This window comes from Talpa occidentalis, unplaced genomic scaffold (assembly GCF_014898055.3).
Source record: "Talpa occidentalis isolate TD23 unplaced genomic scaffold, MPIMG_talOcc4v2.1, whole genome shotgun sequence".
Lineage (NCBI taxonomy): Eukaryota > Metazoa > Chordata > Mammalia > Eulipotyphla > Talpidae > Talpa > Talpa occidentalis.
In genome coordinates, this window is record NW_026555331.1 from 98,895,362 (window position 1) to 98,915,020 (window position 19,659).

A 19,659-nucleotide genomic window follows, 5' to 3' on the forward strand; every position below is an offset into this window, starting at 1 on the left:
GGCTTTCTACCTTTTACCTTTTCTGTTTCTAGAATTTTTATAAGCTAATCTAAGCCTAGAATATTCAAAGAAGTTTTAAAATCAATAATAAAATCTATGCAAACTTTAGTTGGAGAGGAGAGAAAGGAGGTAGGATGAAACTGAGCAGCATCATATTTTAGAAGCTTTTAGGAATGCAAAAAATGCTTTCTATCAACTAATTGATAAAATCACACATACACATGATATTTGTAAATATTTAATTTCAGAATAATTAAATTATAAACAAGATGGAAAATTCTGAAAGAGCTGAAGAGATGCAAGAAAATTATCAGAAAAATGAGTAAGTTTTCTTAAGTTCTACAAAAAGTATTCTGCGACTTCAAATATGCCTTATCATTTTCACAGATTAGCAAAAATGTTTATAGTTTTTTTCAGAAAATAGCAATACTATTTGCATTTTGCAATATCAACATAATTAGTGTTAGTGTTTTAATAGTAATTTTAGGAAGCATAATAGCTATAGGATTTACTGATATAATACTTCTGATATGTCCTCTTTTCAATTTCTTGTAGCTTACTTTAGAAAAAAATCCCTAAGTGATTTCATTTCAGTTCTCTGTGAATCTATCATTCCATACGTTACACTTTTAAAATAAAATGTTGGATTCTGATTATTTTTTCATTGAATATCTATGATTATGTATTTTTACAAAATTATCTACATATATAATAATTTAATTTAGATATTTAAAATGAAAGTGACTTAAAATCTATTTTATTTCCATTACCCATGACAATTGTGTTACATTTCGATGTATAATCTGTGAAGCAGGAGAGTATGCCTCTACATCACTTGATTCATTAATATAGAGCTTCTAGTAGCCAGAAAGGGTGCTCTTGCCATTCCAGCCCATCTGCTCTTCTCTGCTCTCAACATGGGTAGAAGGAGTTAAAAAACCACCAGAACCCACCTTTGAAGGATTTCCCTGAAGGTCAATGGGACATAAATGTTGCCTAAAACAAAATTTATCAAAAGAAGATAGCTTACTGGGTCTTAAACTTTAAAATATGCATTTGGGATGGAATGGGTAAAGGGGACTTCGCAATCTTAAAACCCTTTTTTTTTTTTTTTTTTTTGGTCATCTGTGAATCATCTCAGAGAAAAATGGCCCAATACATAAGTAAATTATTAACTTCAGGTAGAACAAAATTAAATGACTTACCATTGATCAAAGCTGATGGAACGATATGTTATAAAGCTGGAAAAGAGTCAGAAGTTCATCCTTCTGTGACATCTTTCTTATAAAATTTACTCTGATCCCTTTCCTATCTTCCTTTAATGTTTCAGAATTTTTGTGAGTGTATGTGTTGGGTGTATGTGTTTAATTGACAGATATTCCTGAACTTAGTGGGTGAAACTTGAAATTTTCAACTGGACCTCCTTGAAATGGGACCTAAGAAATGAAATCTTCAAGGGGAGACCAAACTCACTGTACACTTCTTTAATGTAGAACTTTTTCATTTAAACCTCATAGTTGTTCTTGAGCAATTTGTTAACAATGGGTTAGAAATTCTAATCCGCTATCTCACAACCTTAGGATGGTTACTATTTTAATTATTATAAAAAAGAAACAATATAACAAGTGTTGGTGAGGATGTAAAGAAATTGGAACCCTTTTGCATAGTTTGTGGGAATATAAAATGATGCAGATGCTATGGAAAGCAGTATGATGGTTTCTCAAGAAATTAAAAACAGAATTAGCATATGATCTAGCAATTCTACTCTTGATTATATAGCCAAAAGAACTGAAATTAAGTACTTGAAGAAATATTAGTATACCCATATTAATAGCAGCATTATTCACAGTAACAAAAATGTGGAAGCAATCCAAGTGTCCAGTGATTGAGGAATGGATAAACAAAAATGTGGTATACACATACAGTAGAGCCAGAAAGACTGAGGTAGCCAGAGGCTGGGAGTGGGAGGAAGATACTATGGGGAGATACTATTTACTGGAATGGTTATAGAATTTCAGTTTTGCAAGATAAAGAGAGTACTGTAAATGGGTAGTGGTAATGGTAGCACAATAATATGAGTATACCTAATACCACTGAACTGTATACTTAAAATTAGTCAAGATGACAAATTCATTATTATTTATATTTTATGACAATGTAATAAAGATCTAGAGTTTCTTCCATTACCCTAACTAAGGTAGAGACAGCCAGTAACAACTTACTCTCCAGGTGATTATACTGAGTATCTCCATATTATCACTTATAAAGTTTGTTTTTAAAACTTTAGCGTTGGTATAAATTTCATAATGGTAAAATTTGACACTTTGATACAGTTATAATTGAAAAATTATAATTGATACAGTTATAATTGAAAAATTTTGCAAATTATATTCACATTATAACTTTTGTATTTTAAACATTTATTTTCCAGAAAGTTGCAAGAACAACCACCCCAAGTAAGAAAACAAGTCGTTGGACCTATTGAGATAGTAAGTGAAATCAATCTATCAGAAAATTTCAGGGAGTTGTTATTAATATGTAGAATGATTGTGTTTGTTAGTTTATATCTATTTGGGGAAAAAGCATGCATTCATCAAATTGTTATTTCTAATAGGAAATAATATGCAAACAACCCAAACTTCTACAATAAGGTATAAGAAATAACACAATATCCATATTGTTCCCAGTTTAGGAAAAAAGTGTGTGTGTATATATACACATATATGTGTGTTTGTGTATATGTGTCATACATGTGTGTTATCAAGGTATTTTTCCTCACTGGTGGAGAATTCTTTTTTTTTTTTTTTTTTTTTTTGGTAAAATATTATGTAAATAACCAGAGTAGTCAAATTACAGCACCATATATTAAATAATGCCTTGCTCTATGATAAACAGAATTTATCTGGAACAACAGATTTTATTCTGATAATTTTGGTTTGCAAATATAAAGAAGCAAATATATGCTTTTTGTCAGACTAACTGTAAAACACCTCATAATCTAAAATTTCAGTTTTCTAATGTACCTTGTCACTGAATTTTTTTTTCTTTTTTTTTTTTAATATTAAATTTTATTTTTATATTCCCCCATACAATTGCAAACGCCCCATTCTGACCCCAATCCTTCCCCTCCCGCCCCCACCCCCCAAAAAGTGTCTCTGGTTCATAGTTTTTTGTTGATTTTGATTTTCACTTTCTTATATTCATTTTCCTGGTCCCTTATTTAAGTTTTCTAGATTCCTGCTATGAGTGAGACCATCCGGTATTTTTCTTTTTCTTTTTGGCTTATTTCGCTGAGCATGATCCCTTCCAGCACCATCCATGTTGCTGCAAATTGCATGTGTTTATCTTTTTTGAATGCTGAGTAATATTCCATGGTATATATGTACCACATCTTCTTGATCCAGTCATCTATTTTTGGGCATTTGGGTTGTTTCCAAAGCTTAGCTATTGTAAACAGTGCTGCTATAAACATAGGGGTGCAGGTGCTCTTTGGAATTGATGTTTCTGTGTCCTTTGGGTAAATACCTAGGAGTGGAATTGCTGGATCATATGGAAGCTCTATGTTTAGTAGGTCCAGAAATCTACTGGTGGAGAATTCTAAGTGACTTTTACCATTTAATATTTACTGTCCATTATTTTCTGTTGATAAGACATTGATGTGAGTTTTAATTACATTTAAAATTTCATTATTCCTTTTTAAATAAAAAATATTTATCTAAAAATTTTGTACAGCCTATGCATTAAAAAGTATATGAGCATACATCTTTGGGATTAACTTAGGAACATTTTTATACATGTGTTCAACCCCTCTACCTACTCTAATCTACAATATGTCAGCCTGATTGTCAGTATGATTAGAAATAAACATGAAACAGTATATTTCTTTTCCAAGTCAAATCTTACAAACCTGAGAAATAATAGAACATGATAAACTTTATCAACAAGATAATACACTATTCTAGGAAAAGGTGGAAATGCAAATACCCTCTTATCATCTGTGGTAAAAAGTTCAATGCCAACTAAAGCAGTTACTCTATAAATATGTGTTAGCTATTGAATGATTGAATATAAAAACATAACATTTTGTCCCCACTCAAAAATATGAAAAATATGTACTAACTTCCTTTTACTATTTTTCAAATCTGATTTCATTGTATACCAATGTATATTTTATCTTAGTTCTCTCAATAAGATAAAATAAAATCCATGTTTTCAAGTTTTGTTCATGTTTTGGTTTTGGAATATTGTGGGGACCTATTAGAGGCATGTTTATTTATTTATTTATTTATTTATTTATTTTATTTGTTTGTTTGTTTTGTTTATACATGCACTGGGTACAGTCAGAAGCGCGGGAGGGTGAGAGAATTCACCAGAGCCAGAGTGGGGAACAGAGCAGGCAGAGGACTGAAGTACACTGCTGAGGGGAGCAGCAGGCAGCAGGAGAGGTCTGCGCACCATGTGGGATCCTCCTCCGGTGGCCGGGGAGCAGCCGGGGATCGAACTGGCGCCACAGAGGCTGCGGGCAGCTTCGCAACCCACCGCTCAACCGCTGCGCCACCGGGGAGGCCCGGGACCTATTATAGGGCAGAATATAAAGCAGTCAGTAGTTGACTTTCAATCATTTCTTTCTTAAACGGTCTTGCAAATAAATATACTTACTTATAGGATAATATGTTATCCTTGGTAGAAAAAAATCTGAGAAATGTGAAAAATATGATTAATTTACACTTGGTGAATGAATTTTTACCAGGTAATTACTGTTCACTGGTCACTTGTGCCATTGCTATGATCCTGATAAGCCTAGAAAATTTAAAGTTTGAAGATTAACTTTCCATAAGCTAACATATGAAGGCCTTAGAAACAATTTATTCCAGAATCAACAATATAAAAGGATATTTCTGATTCATGACCAAATCTGACCTGACTTGTGTCACACAATTTGTATACTAATTATGTTACTTTATTTTTCAGTATCTTTGTCAAAGTACATTATAAATCCTTAAGATCAGGGACTTTTTTTTAACTTTATAAATACTCATAATTTAATATTGATTATTCCCTTTATCAGTTTGTAAAATAATGTTTACTTGATGGTAAAAACATAAGTTGACTTATTTTTTTATTGCTATAAAGTTAACCGTGTTTTATTTGTTTTCCTCAGTTTCGCTTTGCTGATGGACTGGACATCACACTCATGATTTTGGGGTTACTGGCATCACTTGTAAATGGAGCCTGTCTGCCTGTAATGTCACTGATTTTAGGAGAAATGAGTGATAACCTCATTGGTGGATGTCTAGTCAAAGCCAACACAAGTGAGTACATACCTACCTTTCTGAATTGTTAGGGACTCAAAGCAGTAAATAAAACAAGCAGTGCACAATATATTATTGTACTATCAAACAATGTCTATATAATATGCATTTGTCATTTATTCTATAGTCCTAATAGACTAAAAATCCAACTCCATGTCAGCATTCTTCAAAGAAACAGTACTACTAGAACACATATACATATACACACAAATATATAATCTATATAGGTGTATATATAACATAAAAGTTTCTCTTATTATCTGCAAGTGGAGTGTTCCCATGAAATCTTTGTAAACCACAATGGCATAAAGTGAAGAATCAATTACTATTAATCTGGGTTTTTTTAAGATTTATTTATTTATACAAGAACTGAGGTACAGGCCAGATATGCGGGAGGGTGAGAGGATTCTCACAGAGTGGGGAACAGGCAGACTGACTGAAATACACTGCTGAGGGGAGCAGCGGGCGAGACAGGAGAGTTCTGTGTGCCATGTGGGTTGCTCTGCGCCTGGCGGGGATTGAACTGGCATTGCAGTGGCTGCAGATAGCTTCACAGCGCTGCACTTAACCACCTGTGCCACTAGGGAGGCCCTACCATTAATATATAGAGAAAAAATTTCTAGCATTCCCAGGCCCAAAAAGTTACCTACCACATCATACCAAATAACACATGAAACCTAAAATAACACTGACATGGTATATAAATCATCTGAGACCCACAGTAGCACAGCTTGTTTCTATAGGAATTCAAATCCTTTTCTATCAGAACTGATGATTATATCAGGATTTAATAAAAAAAAAAAAAGAACTTAAGCCATTCCACACCACTGAACTGTAAAGCACCCTTTAAAAAGAAAGCAAGAATGACTAACCCTTGTTGTATATACTCAGATTGAAAGTATATAGATAAGCATTACGTGTAACACTGTAGACATAATGCAGCAAGGAAGCAGAAAAGAATATGAAGAGAAGTACAATGCTAGAGACAGTCATAATAATAGGAAGGGAATAGGAAGGGAATAATAGGAAGGGAATCTAGCAATCAGGTGTATTTCCCATAATTATAGATTTCCCCCAAGTGTTATTACCTTCGTAGCATCCTATTTCAGGGTCATGTCTTTTAGGGTGGCATTCTCAAGATATAAATTCTAGCAATTCTTCTATGCACTAACATAGCATCCACAGTCGTTATCTTGTGAATATCATAAATATTGATAATTCCCTGATTTTTACATGCTTCCCCCAAAATTACACAGCACAAAGAACTCTTATAACAGTTTATTGTAGCTGGAAAAACTGTCTCATTAAGCCTGAACTATCTTTTAAATACTAACCTAGCTTTTTGCAGTGTACCTTTCTAGAGTATGCCCTACTTGACTTTAAACACTAATTTATACCCTCTTGTTTCCTACCTAAAGCCTAATCTTTTAAGTGTCCTAGTCTAGTTTGAGTGGAATAAATTTAGTACTTCCATTTCTGTATCTTTCATGTAATGATTTCCTAATAGACAGTTATTAATTTTTTTGATAATTTAATGATAGAAATTAAGGATGCCATTCTCTTTGGAAAACAAATGGCACTACAGATAACTGAGGAAATATTCATTGATTGAAAGCTATGTCTTGTTCTCACTCTCTCTCTGAATGTGTGACAGAAAGGAAGGGAAAAAAGAAAAAAAAGGATAAATTCACTTAAGACAGTTTGCTTGGAAATATTCTTCTTGTTAGATCTAGTCTATAATTGAGTACCTTACTTCCTATAGATAGGATAGGAAGTACATAGCTGACTGATATTGCTGTGAATTTTTCACTTTTGTTTTTATTTAAAGGCTTCTCCAGATTTCTTGAGTTTTATTGTTTTTTCAAATGTAGTGAACATTTGAAACAGTGTAGGTTTGATAAGAATTTAGACAATTAGGGCCTCCCTGGTGGCGCAAGGGGTTAAGCACTGCGCTATGAAGCAATCCACAGCTCTGCAGCATGAGATCAATCCCCGGCTGGCCAGGGAGAAAAACACATGGCGCGTCAGACCTCTCATATCTCGCTTGCTGCTCCCCTCAGCAGTGTATTTCAGTCAATCTGCCTGTTCTGTTCTCTACTCTGTCTCTGGTGAGTCCTCTCACCCCCCGCACCTCTGGCCTGTACCCCAGCTCTTGTATGCATAAATAAATAAATCTTTAAAAAAAATTTAGACAATTACATGAATATTATTGGTGTATTATGTTTTATTAAGGAGATTTTTTTAAAGATTATGTCCTCAATCTTCTAACCATTGATTTTCTGGCAGATAATAGAGGAAGATTATTTGCCCTTACTAATGAAAATAAGAAAAATAGCTATCATTTTTGTGCCAGCACTGAATTTTTGCAGTTTTTGTCACCATTAATATAATCTCCAAAATGAAATTATGCTTTGTTTATGTGATCCTGTGTACCACTTTTGGACACAATGTATATTCTCTATTAAAAGTGAAATCTCACTAAAACTTCTTCTAGGTTTTCATATTTTGATTCTGTTGATTCTCATATTTACAAGAAACTGCTTTAAAAATTTTTCCCTACAAGAATTCCAGAAATGAAGTAAGGGAAAAATAATTATATTTGTAAGGGAAAAAATTACTTATATTTGCATATAAGTAAAAGTCATAGATATTATTATATATGATGTCATGGTTTTATAAGAGATGATATGTCATAATGTCTTCAATTCATTTCAAATACCTACTATAGAGGTTTGAGAAAGAAAATTGATTGTAGATATAGACCATTATATTAAATTGTTGATAAAATTGGGCCTCCCTTGTGGCACAAGGGGTTAAGACTCAGCACTATGAAACTATTGGCAGCCCCTGTAGCACAAGTTCGATTCCCAGCCACTTGGCACAGCAGACCTCTCCTGTCTTGCCTGCTGCTGCCCTCAACAGTATATTTCAGTCAATCCACCTGTTCTGCTCCCCATTCTGTTTTTGGCGAATCCTCTTACCAACCCACACCTCTGGCTATACCCCAGCTCTTCTATGCAAAAATAAATAAATCTTTTAAAAAAAATAAATAAATTGTTGACAGATTACAACCTTGGCATACCAATTAATATGTATTGTATTTTTTACAGAAACTATATCAAAAGTTTACATAACAAACTTGTAACCCAAGGACTACTTTAAATACAACTTTATTTTTACTATCCTTGTTGTAGCCAATATATTTCAGTGAGCTTCATTTAAATTTTCCAGTGATTTACTATTTTGAGAACTTTCACATGTGTTCTTGCTTTTCTTGAATCACCTCAGCAGAAAAGGATAATTCTATTACTATTACTTACACAACCTTTGCCTGAAATAAAAAATGGCCTAAAGAATTCTTTCTGGGCATGAGCTACATAGTTAATATTTCCTTGTACTTTTTTTAATTGCATAAGTGCTTCTTGAGATCATAGATAATTATTCAAATTTTAGGTTAAAGAGAGAAAATATTATAATCATAAACTGATTATGTGTGTGTTATGTCTATTTTTTTTGAGACCTCACCACATTTGGTTTAGATAACTGAGTGAAAATTAATTTCTATTATAATTTAAACAACTGTTTTACAGCAAATTATCAGAACTGTACTCAGTCTCAAGAAAAGCTGGATGAAGATATAACTATGTGAGTCCAAATGAAATGTTAATATGTTCATTTCATGTTGCTTTGTTCAGTACTTAAGGAAGAAGAACTGCAAGGTTTGTCTAATCATTACTATCACATATTAGCAATTAGAGCAAACGTGTTCTCTTTCACCAGGTACATAAAATATAATGATCACATAATTCTTTCTCCCATTTAAGCTCTTCTTCTTTATACTGAGTTGTATGTAATAAAATTGTCATCAATAGAAAAGTTGTTTAAGGATTTTATTTTTATGACAGTTTTGCCTACTGAAGTTGAAGGCACATATCCAAGAGGCTAAATGACTTGTTTTTTCTTTTTCCAAATTATGTTTCTTAGAAAACCTATGGAAAAAATGCCATAGCCATAAAATTAAAAGCCAAAAAATTTTGTGCAAGAAATAGCAAAAATAGTAATAACATAATAGCATATTAAAATAAAACAGTGAAGTTTTATTCAGACTAATTTTAGAAACTGTTCAGATTCATAGTAAAGCTATACACAGAGTAAAAAGTCGACAATCTAAAATAAATGATTTATAAAGACATTCTGTTTTTGTAGTCTTATGTGTTAAGTAGTGCTTTTACTCTGTCACATATGTTGAGTTTGTTTAGAGAACTGCTGCCTCAATAGATATATTCAGTGGATTTCAGTAATGACCTTACTTCTGAAACTTGAGCAACCCTAAGAGATTCATCACATTGCAGTGACACTCTCTGGGCTATAATTTTTGACCTGTATGTGCCACAGTCACAGATGTCAATTTAAATTTGAAGTGATTAAAATTAAATAAGACTAAATACTCATTTTTCATTCTCAGTCAAATGTTCAGCAGCCACATATGGCTGGCTGACATTTTTGTATTGTACAAATATGAGACATTTCCCTCATCACAGAAAGTTTTATTGGACAGTACTGTTTGGGACTATAGTACGCGTGTTTCCCCCTCAAGTTGTGCTTTGCTGCAGCCTCAACTTTCCTTGAGGGGAAAATCCTATTTTTTAGCACCCTTTATAGAACATTTCTTTATATTGGATATTTTGAAAATTCCTCATTAGGATTTCTACTCTTATGGTTTAATGAAGGCTTCTAATGTACAAACCATGACTTAGGAGTTGCTTACAAAAAAGAAGTTTGTAACTTTTAAAAATAGGGGCATCCATTTGGAAAAAAAAATCAAAAAGAAAGATTAATATAAAAAATATATCTGTGCACAGTATTAAAGGGTTACTAATTTTGAGAGACTATTCTTAACATTCATAATTTAGTATTTGTTACACTGTTGTTTCCCATACCAGTATTCTGTTTTGGAAATGTTTAAGATACATGATAAAATAATTTTCATGATCAAGTGAGCTTGGAAAATCTTGTATATGATAACCTCCTCTTAAATATACACAAGAAGATTGGCATAGTAAAGTCTCCATTTAGTTAATTTTGTTTAAGCTAAGTGTTTCAAACCTATTTGACTATGGAACCTAGTTTTTCCCATAACACCTGTTAATGTTTTGATTAACATAATTGTGGAAACATTACTTTCTATAACATTTTGGTGAAAACAGGTAATTAGTTGTTTCATCAGTAATCATCAGGTACTGATGGGAAACTGGAGTTGTACATTCAATATATTTTACTCTTTCTCATAGCAGATTTTTTTTTTACAGGTTCTAGTATTGTTTCTCAAATATTGATATATTGATAAATATGTCTTTTTGGCAACAAGGGGAAAAAAGTTTTGCTTCAGTCTTACTAAGATTTTCAATCATCTTTTTTCAGGTTGACCCTTTATTATATTGGAGTAGGTGTTACAGCCTTGGTTTTTGGCTATATGCAGATTTCTTTTTGGGTTATGACTGCAGCACGACAGACCAAAAGAATTCAAAAACAGTTTTTTCATTCAATGTTGGCACAGGACATCAGCTGGTTTGACAGAAGTGACACTGGTGAAATTAACACTCGCATGACTGAGTAAGAGGATGATTGTGTAGTATTTCAACTTTGTTTTCACTTAGTGATGTATAAATTACTTAACTGCATTTATTTACTTGTTTCAGTGATATCAACAAAATCAACGATGGTATTGGAGACAAGATTGCTTTGTTGTTTCAAAACATATCTACCTTTTCTATTGGCCTGGTGATTGGTTTGATGAAAGGCTGGAAACTCACCCTGGTGACTCTGTCCACATCTCCTCTTATAATTGCTTCAGCAGCCATGTTTTCTAGGGTAGGCAAGATGACTGATGTGATGCTTATTGAAAGCAGGAATGTGAACTAAATGTTTTACTAAGTTTTTCAAAAAAGATATGTCCATTTTCTGTATCTAAAAAATAACAAGGGATAATATACTCCACAAATTTTTATCATTATTAATCACCTATTTTATTTTATTTTATTTTTTTGTTGTGGAACACTCGCCGGTGGCTGGGGATCGAACTGGCGCTGCAGAGGCTGCGAGCAGCCTCGCAACCCAGTGCTCAACCACTGCGCAACCAGGGGAGGCCCAATCACCTATTTTATTTAATTAATTTATTTATTTACTTGCTTACTTACTTACTTACTTATTTTTAAATGGATGTCTTCAAGTTGCTACAATGAGATTTAGTTTTACTATCTTACTAACACTGAAAAGCATTTATCTTCATTTAATAAATTAATGCAATTTCAAATAATGGTATGATAAAATGTTATACTATTATACAATAGATGCCAGCACAGCCTTGGGTGGTCTCAATTCCCAAATAAATATCCTACAAATCATTTCACTAGAACATATGAGAAAATCCTGAAACAGTAAACACTTAAATACTTTATGTCAGCCATTTCAGGTTTATATATTTTCATAGGATTCTAAATTACTTTTGAAATCTCTATTATGTCAATTTAAGTATTATGTAAATCTGATTCAGTTCTTTAAAACCAATTATATATAGTCATCCTCCCTTACATGCACTTTAGAGTTCTGCATTTTTAGTTATCCATGGTCAACCACAGTCTGAAAATACTGTGTAGAACAAGATGCTTTGAAAGAGAGGGAAAGAGAGAAAGATCACGCTCATATAACTTATTACATCATATCATTATAATTGTGATATTTTATTTTTTGCTAGGTCATTAAATCTTAAGCTGCCTATTTTTTTAAATTAAATTTTATCATAGGTATGTATGTATTGGCAAAGCATATTCAGGCATCAACTGTGGGCCTTGGAATATATCCCTCTCAGACAACAGGGAACTGCTGTACCTGTGTTATAATTTATGTTCTTTGCAGTTATACTGTGAGTATATAATATTAATTTATTCACAGTCTGGTCTTAAAAACAATGCACTTTGTGAAGTCCAAAAACAACTATTATATTTCTCCAAATGATATCTTTAAGTATTCCCAATTATATACCTATCTCCTAGAATAGAGGCACAGTGCACGCTTGAGGAATACAGTTGTATATTTTTTGGAGTTTTTAATTTTGCAAAGCTAACTGTTTTTATGCAAATCAAACCCACAAAATTTACTGTTTACTTGCTAGCAATATATAAATTCAACCAAAGAACAATTTTTTTGGCAATAAAAATATTCTATGGCTGAGTGATTCCTTACCAATAGGCTTGGATGTTTAGACAACAAATTTTTATTTAGGGTGAGTTTAATGTTGACTTTGTAACCCTTATCACAATCTTCATCCGCAGCTTATTTGAAATGGGTACCCCAAGTAGGAAAATTATCCATATTAAGTTACTAAGATTAGAGACTTTACTGCCTGGAGAAGTGAAGTGAATTGGGGGTTTAAAAGGAACAGTAGCCAGAATCTTAAGTACTGCTATTGTATTAACTGATTGGGAAGAGGAAGAAAGTAAAGGTCAAAGTTATCCAGATAATTAAAGAAGCCAGGGTATATGGTTTCTAACTTCCTTCAATTCAATTTAATTTGGCAAACATTTATTAAATACTCCTTATGTACAAAGACTTTTTTGCTAGGTGCTGTTTCCCCTCCAGCAATATAAGAATAATTGTCATTATTAAGTGAATTCAGAAAATGATGAGTATTGTTCAGCTTTTGCTATCTTCTGACTTTAACAACTCAAGTATGTTTTATGTAAAATCAGCTCCAATTATGTGAAATGTGTTTTGAATGTGGATAAATATGTTATGTGAGTTGGCAAGAGTTACAGAGTCACAGTTCTAAGAACAATTTCCCTGCTGTTCCCTTTCATTAAACAGTGTGCTGATTACTAAATTAAATCCTTTACTAAGTAAATGAGCAGTGAGATTTTTAATAGATGAAAAGGCATATTCTGATTAAAAATATTTGAGAAATTAAATAAACCTGCCTGATATCACCAAGAAAAATATCCTTCTCCTAAAATGTCACCTCTTAGTGTTTAGAGATATAGCATTTTACTAGGCAGGCTGCATTATGCAGTTATAATCATACCACAGACAAATGTAGGGTCATCTTCCTCATACTGCCACAATCCTGTGACCTATGCATGTCCTTTGGAATCTTTACTTTTTACGTAATAACAAGTTGAATCAAGCTCATTAATTTGCAGAGTGTATCCCAAAAGAATTGTGTCCCTAATGTCCTTCTCCAAATCAGTTCTTTCCAAGTTATATTAATATAGATATCCATCGTCTAAAAAGAGTTTTTAAATATACAGAGAGAAAACAATGAAACTCTGCTAGTAGAAGGACAAACAGACTTTCAGATTCTAGATTATGTTAGGCTAAGCTCTTTCACTGCCATGAGACTTTTTTAAAAGTAGGTTAATATGTCTGGCCATTAGTTTCCTCATTTGCAAACTGACAAATTTAGGTTAAGTGATATTAACTATGTTTCCAATAATTAAATATCTTCTTCGAGATTCTACTTGAATTAAATTTTTGCTATGTCAGGGTCATTCTTTGGTTAACTTTTGTCATGGCTTATTACAGATAGTCATCTCATTGACTGGTAAAGAATTAAATGCGTATTCCAAAGCTGGGGCTGTAGCAGAAGAAGTCTTGTCATCAATCCGAACAGTCGTAGCCTTTGGGGCCCAGGAGAAAGAAATTCAAAGGTCTGTCCTATTAATTACAATAATATATGTTTAGTTTTACTTTTCCTCAATACTATTACATTGTGTTCTATCTTTTTAAGGTATACACAGAATCTAAAAGATGCAAAGGATGTTGGCATAAAAAAGACTATAGCTTCAAAACTCTCTCTTGGTGCTGTGTACTTCTTTATGAATGGAACCTATGGACTTGCTTTTTGGTATGGCACCTCCTTGATTCTTAGCGGAGAAGCTGGGTATACCATCGGGACTGTTCTTGCTGTAAGTCTTGTTTAAGAGCAAAGGTAACTGGCCTAGGTAAAATATTCTTATCTACAGTTTAATAAAATTTATCTTTGAATGACAATGAATAATCAAATAATGTTTTCAATACAAAAATTTGTTTCCATCAAATTATTTCTATCCATCTTTAAATTATAAATTGGCAATACTTGTTCATCCAGCATGTCTTCTAAATGCATGTGCTTTTCTTAGAGATTTTTTAATCTGACAGTCAAAATGATGAATCTCTAGTGAGACTTTTTCCTTTCAGTCTTGCTGTGGTAAGATGGCATTCTGTTCCTTGCTAAATGTCTTCCCTCTGGAATGCTCTGTAGATTGGACTCTGCTGCCTTTCCTCCATCCTTTCAGCATACAGTTAATGTTAAAAACAAAATATATGCAGTTCTGTTCAACATCACAATTAAGTTTTTTAAATTTAGTTTTTTAAAACCCTTAGGGCTTATGCAATAAATTACAGTTTATTCAGTTATCCTACCACAATTGAGTACTGAACAGATCATTTCAGATTTAAGAATACTTATCTAATTGAACTGAATTGACATTGTCTATATACTTCAGTTCTCATTTGGCCTTCCCATCAATGTAGCTTTTTTTCTTTCAACTAAAATGATCTTGTGGATTTAAGACTTTCCTAATTAACACTTTAAACTACTCATTTATTTTACATTAAACCTGATCAAGAGGGATTTTTGATGCATCCTTGCTCCCCAATTTATGAATGAGTGTGGTCAAATGACTTAAATAAGCCTTAGTTTCCTCACCTATAAAAGAAAAAATAACACGAAGCATGTGGGGTTCTTTCTTTATCTAACTTTTTGCAGAGATTTGTCTGTCTGCAATACAGACAGGAATACAGAAATCAGGAAAGTTTAGACAGAAACAGTACAGTGTCTCTAAGCTAGTGAAACCTATCACATTCTTCTCTTTAAAGCTCAAGGGGTTGACCAGGAAGAAGGGGAATGAAACTCATCTCTTCACCCAACCACGTTTGCTTATGGCCAGCATTCTGCAGTTGAACCAACTGCCATTCACTGCTACCTCCATCCCCAGACATCCCCACAAATGAAAATAACAAGGCTGTTACAATCACAAGTTGTTCTACATTAGGAAAAGTCCAGATATACTTGGAGGAAATGGTGTTTCATTTCTATTTGGCAGCATCTTCTGTTCTTTTCTACCTAATTTCCTAATTTCTTTCCTAATTACTCTTAATATCTTTCTGTGAGTATTAACCAAATATAAACTCCATTCCCTTGTCTGTATTACATAAGTGAGGAAGGATAATTTTTTTTTGTCCCTATAGGTTTTCTTTAGTGTAATCCATAGTAGCTATTGCATTGGAGCAGCAGCCCCTAATTTTGAAACCTTCACTATAGCCCGAGGAGCCGCCTATAATATTTTCCAGGTTATTGATAAGGTAAGACTTCTAAGTGCTTCAAAAGATAGCTACTTACCCCTACGTTTATTGCAGCACTATTTACAATAGGTAAAACATGGAAACAACCCAAATGCCCAAAAATAGATGACTGGATCAAGAAGATGTGGTATATATACGCAATGGAATATTATTCAGCAATCAAAAAAGATAAACTCAGGCCTCCCCAGTGGCACAGTGGGTTGAACACCCGCTGTGAAGCTGTCTGCAGCCTCTGCAGCATGGGTTCGATTCCTGGCCAGCCAGGGAGATTCCCACATGGCGTGGCAGACCTCTCCTGCCTTGCCCGCTGCTCCCCTCAGCAGTGTCTTCTGCCTGTTCTGCTTCCCGCTCTGTCTCTGGTTAATTCTCTCACCCTCCCATGCCTCTGGCCTGTACACCAGCTCTTGTATAAATAAATAAATCTTTAAAAGAAAAAAAAAAGAAAAAGTCATGCCATTCGCAGCAACATGGATGGAACTAGAAGGAATTATGCTCAGTGAAATAAGTCAGAAGGAAAAAGAAAAATATCAGATGGTTTCACTTATAGCAGGAATATAGGAACCAAATAAGACATCAGTGTTAAAAAATAATAACAGTACAGCGCCTACCTGGTGTCGCAGGTGGTTGAGCGTAGTGCTGTGAAGCTGTCCACAGCCTGTGCAGTACCGGGTTCGATCCCCACTGGCCTCAGAGCAACCCACATGGCGAGCAGACCTCTCCTATATCGCCCGCTGCTCCCCTTAGCAGTGTATTTCGTCAGTATGCCTGTTCTGTTCCCTGCTCTGTCTCTGGTGAATCCTCTCACCCTCCCGCACATCTGGTCTGTACCCCGGTTCTTGTATAAATAAAAAATAAATCTTTTAAAATAATAATAATAATAATAACGGTACAAAACACAACAAAACATAAACGGACAATTATAAATCAGAGACATCCTGCAGGGAAGGAGGAGGGAGAGAGATCAGCAGGGGAGAGGGAGGAGCACAGGGGACTGAGGTAATGGTGCACGGTGCATTGGTGAAGGAAATTCTATGGGGACTAAACCTGAGGGGGGTGGGAGAAGCAAATATTGTTTAAAAATGAACAATGGTGTAAGAAATAAAAAAAATTAATAAAAATAAATAAAAGATAGCTACTATTACTACAAGAAGGAAATGAAAAAACAGACACTCTCACTTCACTAAACAAAATCCATGTTGACCAATTGGCTGTGGAAAAGGGATTGTTTATATTCTTCTAGAAACAGATTGAATTTATTGACACTTTCAGTCCAAACCCATGTACTTCTAAAGCAGAGAAGGAGACATAAAAGAAACCCATCATTAAGCTATATTCAGGTTATGTAAAGTTTTAACTTACTCCCCCAAAGATTTGTAATAATTCCTTTGTTTTTCCAAGAAACCTACTATAGATAACTTTTCAACAATGGGATATAAACCTGAATGCATACAAGGAAATGTGGAATTTAAAAATGTTTCTTTCAGTTATCCATCAAGACCAACTATCAAGGTATGTTCATTTTAACAATAAAATTTTACAGTATTTATTATATTATCTTCTGCTGGTTAAAATATCTTATATGATTATTTAGGATCATTTTCACAAGATTTGGCCACTTTACTTAGCGACTTGAGAGAATGAGACAGAGACAGAGGTAAAGGAGGGGGTGGTGAAGAAAGAAAGATTAGTAATGGGCAAATAACTCTGAAAGTGATTGTTAAATTTTGCAACCTCTTTTCTATATTCAACTGACCAAAACATTTAAACTCTAGGAATTCCTCCACTCTGGATTTGGGAGCACACCAAAATGTCTTGGACTGATGGTGCACCTATTGATGATACCTAGAGCTTATTCCATTCAGTGTAGCTAACTCATTTTAAACTCCTAGTGTTCAGTCTGAGAGAATTATACACGTGTGTCTTTCCAGTTTCCCTTTCTTGGTGCTTTTAGTGTACTAGTATTCGTGCCTCTGGTGCTTTCTCTCTCTCTTCTACACACATATATATACACACACATACACACACACACACACACACACACACACAAAAATTTACTCTCCTCCCTCTATCATTCAGCTTTTGACAAGATGTGTAAATGTGCCTCTTATATTGTTTTCCTCCTTTTGTTGTGTTAATGTATTTATCCAAAATAGTAGTATAGTAGTTACTATTTAAAGACTTCAAAGTGCAATTACTAGTAATCATCTGTCATAGAAAAAGAATGTGACTTTAAATGAAATTGGTAAAATGACTAATGTCATCAATCTGTTATGCCTTTTAAAGTGACCACATATCCCCTGCTGAATTTGCATCAAAAAAGTATCTTCCTTTTTCCTCATTTTTCTATAATGTAACTCTTTGAAATTCTCTCTTCAAAGGAAGAGAGAATTTTATTTTAAAATATTTTTGTAACTTAATTACCATTAGTAGAGTATTGTTGTCTTCAACCATTTTTCTTCACATAGAATTTTTCAACTTCATTTTGGAACTACATTTGGAATGAAATTTACTGATGACTTAAACACCATTTGTGATTTTTACATGGGAAAGAACTTTTGAAACAACATTTTTTGTTAAGGTGAAGAATTAATAGTTAAAAATAAAAAGTCCATCCACTTTAAATAAGACACAGATTATTCCAAGGAAAAAAAGGAACTCCTCTCTGTGATAAAAATTCATGTCGCAGAGGAGACACTCCACTAAGGTTTCCCCTATTTCTCGCCATGTAGGGACTTTTTCTCTCCTTGGCCCTTTGAAGGTTTTATTTTTGGTTTATATGAGCATCTGTTTCTTTTTTTTTTTTTGAAGATTTATTTATTTATGCATATAAGAACTGGGGTACAGGCCAGAGGTGTGGGGGATGAGAAGATTCACCAGAGACAGCGGGGAGCAGAACAGGCAGACTGAGTGAAATACACTGCTGAGGGAAGCAGCGGGTGAAACAGGAGAGGTCTGCTGCACCATGTGGGTGGCTCCCTGCAGGTCTGGGATTGAACTCATGCTGCAGTGGCTGCAGACAGCTTCATAGCTTGCGTCTTAACCCTTGTGCCACTAAGGAGGCCCAAGAATCTGTTTCTTTACATATGTGAGGTCAAAGTGACAAAATCCAAGGGCTTATTTCCATGTTTGTTGTGGAATATATACACGTAAGCAGGCAAAGATAGTTGAGGGATTCTCAGTGAGATTGTTATTATCATTTTGGAAGTGTAATTATTTGTGAGACTTCTCTCATGTTGCAAGTCCCAATAATAGTAAATGCCAACACCACCACCCACTTATTAAGAAAATTTTAAAAGTGTTCCCCACAGGCCTCCCTGGTGGTGTAAGGGGTTAAGATGCAACCTATGAAGCTTCTGCAGCCTCTGCAGCAGGAGTTCAATCCCCTGGCCAGCCAGGGAGCAACCCACATGGCACAGCAGACCTCTCCTGACTCGCCTGCTGCTCCCCTCAGCAGTGTACTTCGGTCAGTCTGCCTGTTCTGTTCCCCACTCTATCTCTGGTCAATCCTCTTACCCCCCACACCACTGGCCTGTACCCCAGCTCTTGTATACATAAATAAATAAATCTTTAAAAAAATTAAAAAATAAAAGTGTTCCCCACATGTTAAAATGTCCCCATGATATTCAGCATTAGAGAAGGAGAATTTCTACTGGTAGAATCCCATCCATGGTAGTCCCTAAGGAGTCTCACCAGTTATTTTACTTCTGAGTGTATTTTGCAATAAAGTTAAGTATATTCTAAGAAAAACTCCCTTAAATAGCTCACAAAGATATCTGGAGAGATTTCATTCAAGGTTACAGATTAAAATATAAAACTTTAACTTGATAGGAAATTCATATGAAGTATTTCAGTTGAAAATGTGAACAGTTTGCTGTGACTAATGTTCTATGAGTGCTCTAAATTTACATCTCCTCTTTATAGAAAGTTGATGAGTCTTTTACTATTATTT

At 34.1% G+C, this 19,659-nt stretch overlaps 1 protein-coding gene across 1 annotated transcript in view; it reads left to right on the forward strand.

Annotated features, from left to right (window-relative positions):
* Positions 1-269: 269 nt before the first annotated feature.
* The window catches only part of ABCB5 (ATP binding cassette subfamily B member 5), a 99,295-nt gene continuing 79,905 nt past the window's right edge, over positions 270-19,659 (forward strand). The window contains exons 1-10 of the mRNA XM_054691917.1: positions 270-322; positions 2,432-2,489; positions 5,162-5,312; positions 8,903-8,957; positions 10,734-10,925; positions 11,012-11,183; positions 13,890-14,014; positions 14,095-14,272; positions 15,597-15,710; positions 17,109-17,219. Coding sequence (XP_054547892.1) covers positions 270-322; positions 2,432-2,489; positions 5,162-5,312; positions 8,903-8,957; positions 10,734-10,925; positions 11,012-11,183; positions 13,890-14,014; positions 14,095-14,272; positions 15,597-15,710; positions 17,109-17,219 — 1,209 coding nt within the window. The remainder of the gene's footprint in view (positions 323-2,431; positions 2,490-5,161; positions 5,313-8,902; positions 8,958-10,733; positions 10,926-11,011; positions 11,184-13,889; positions 14,015-14,094; positions 14,273-15,596; positions 15,711-17,108; positions 17,220-19,659) is intronic.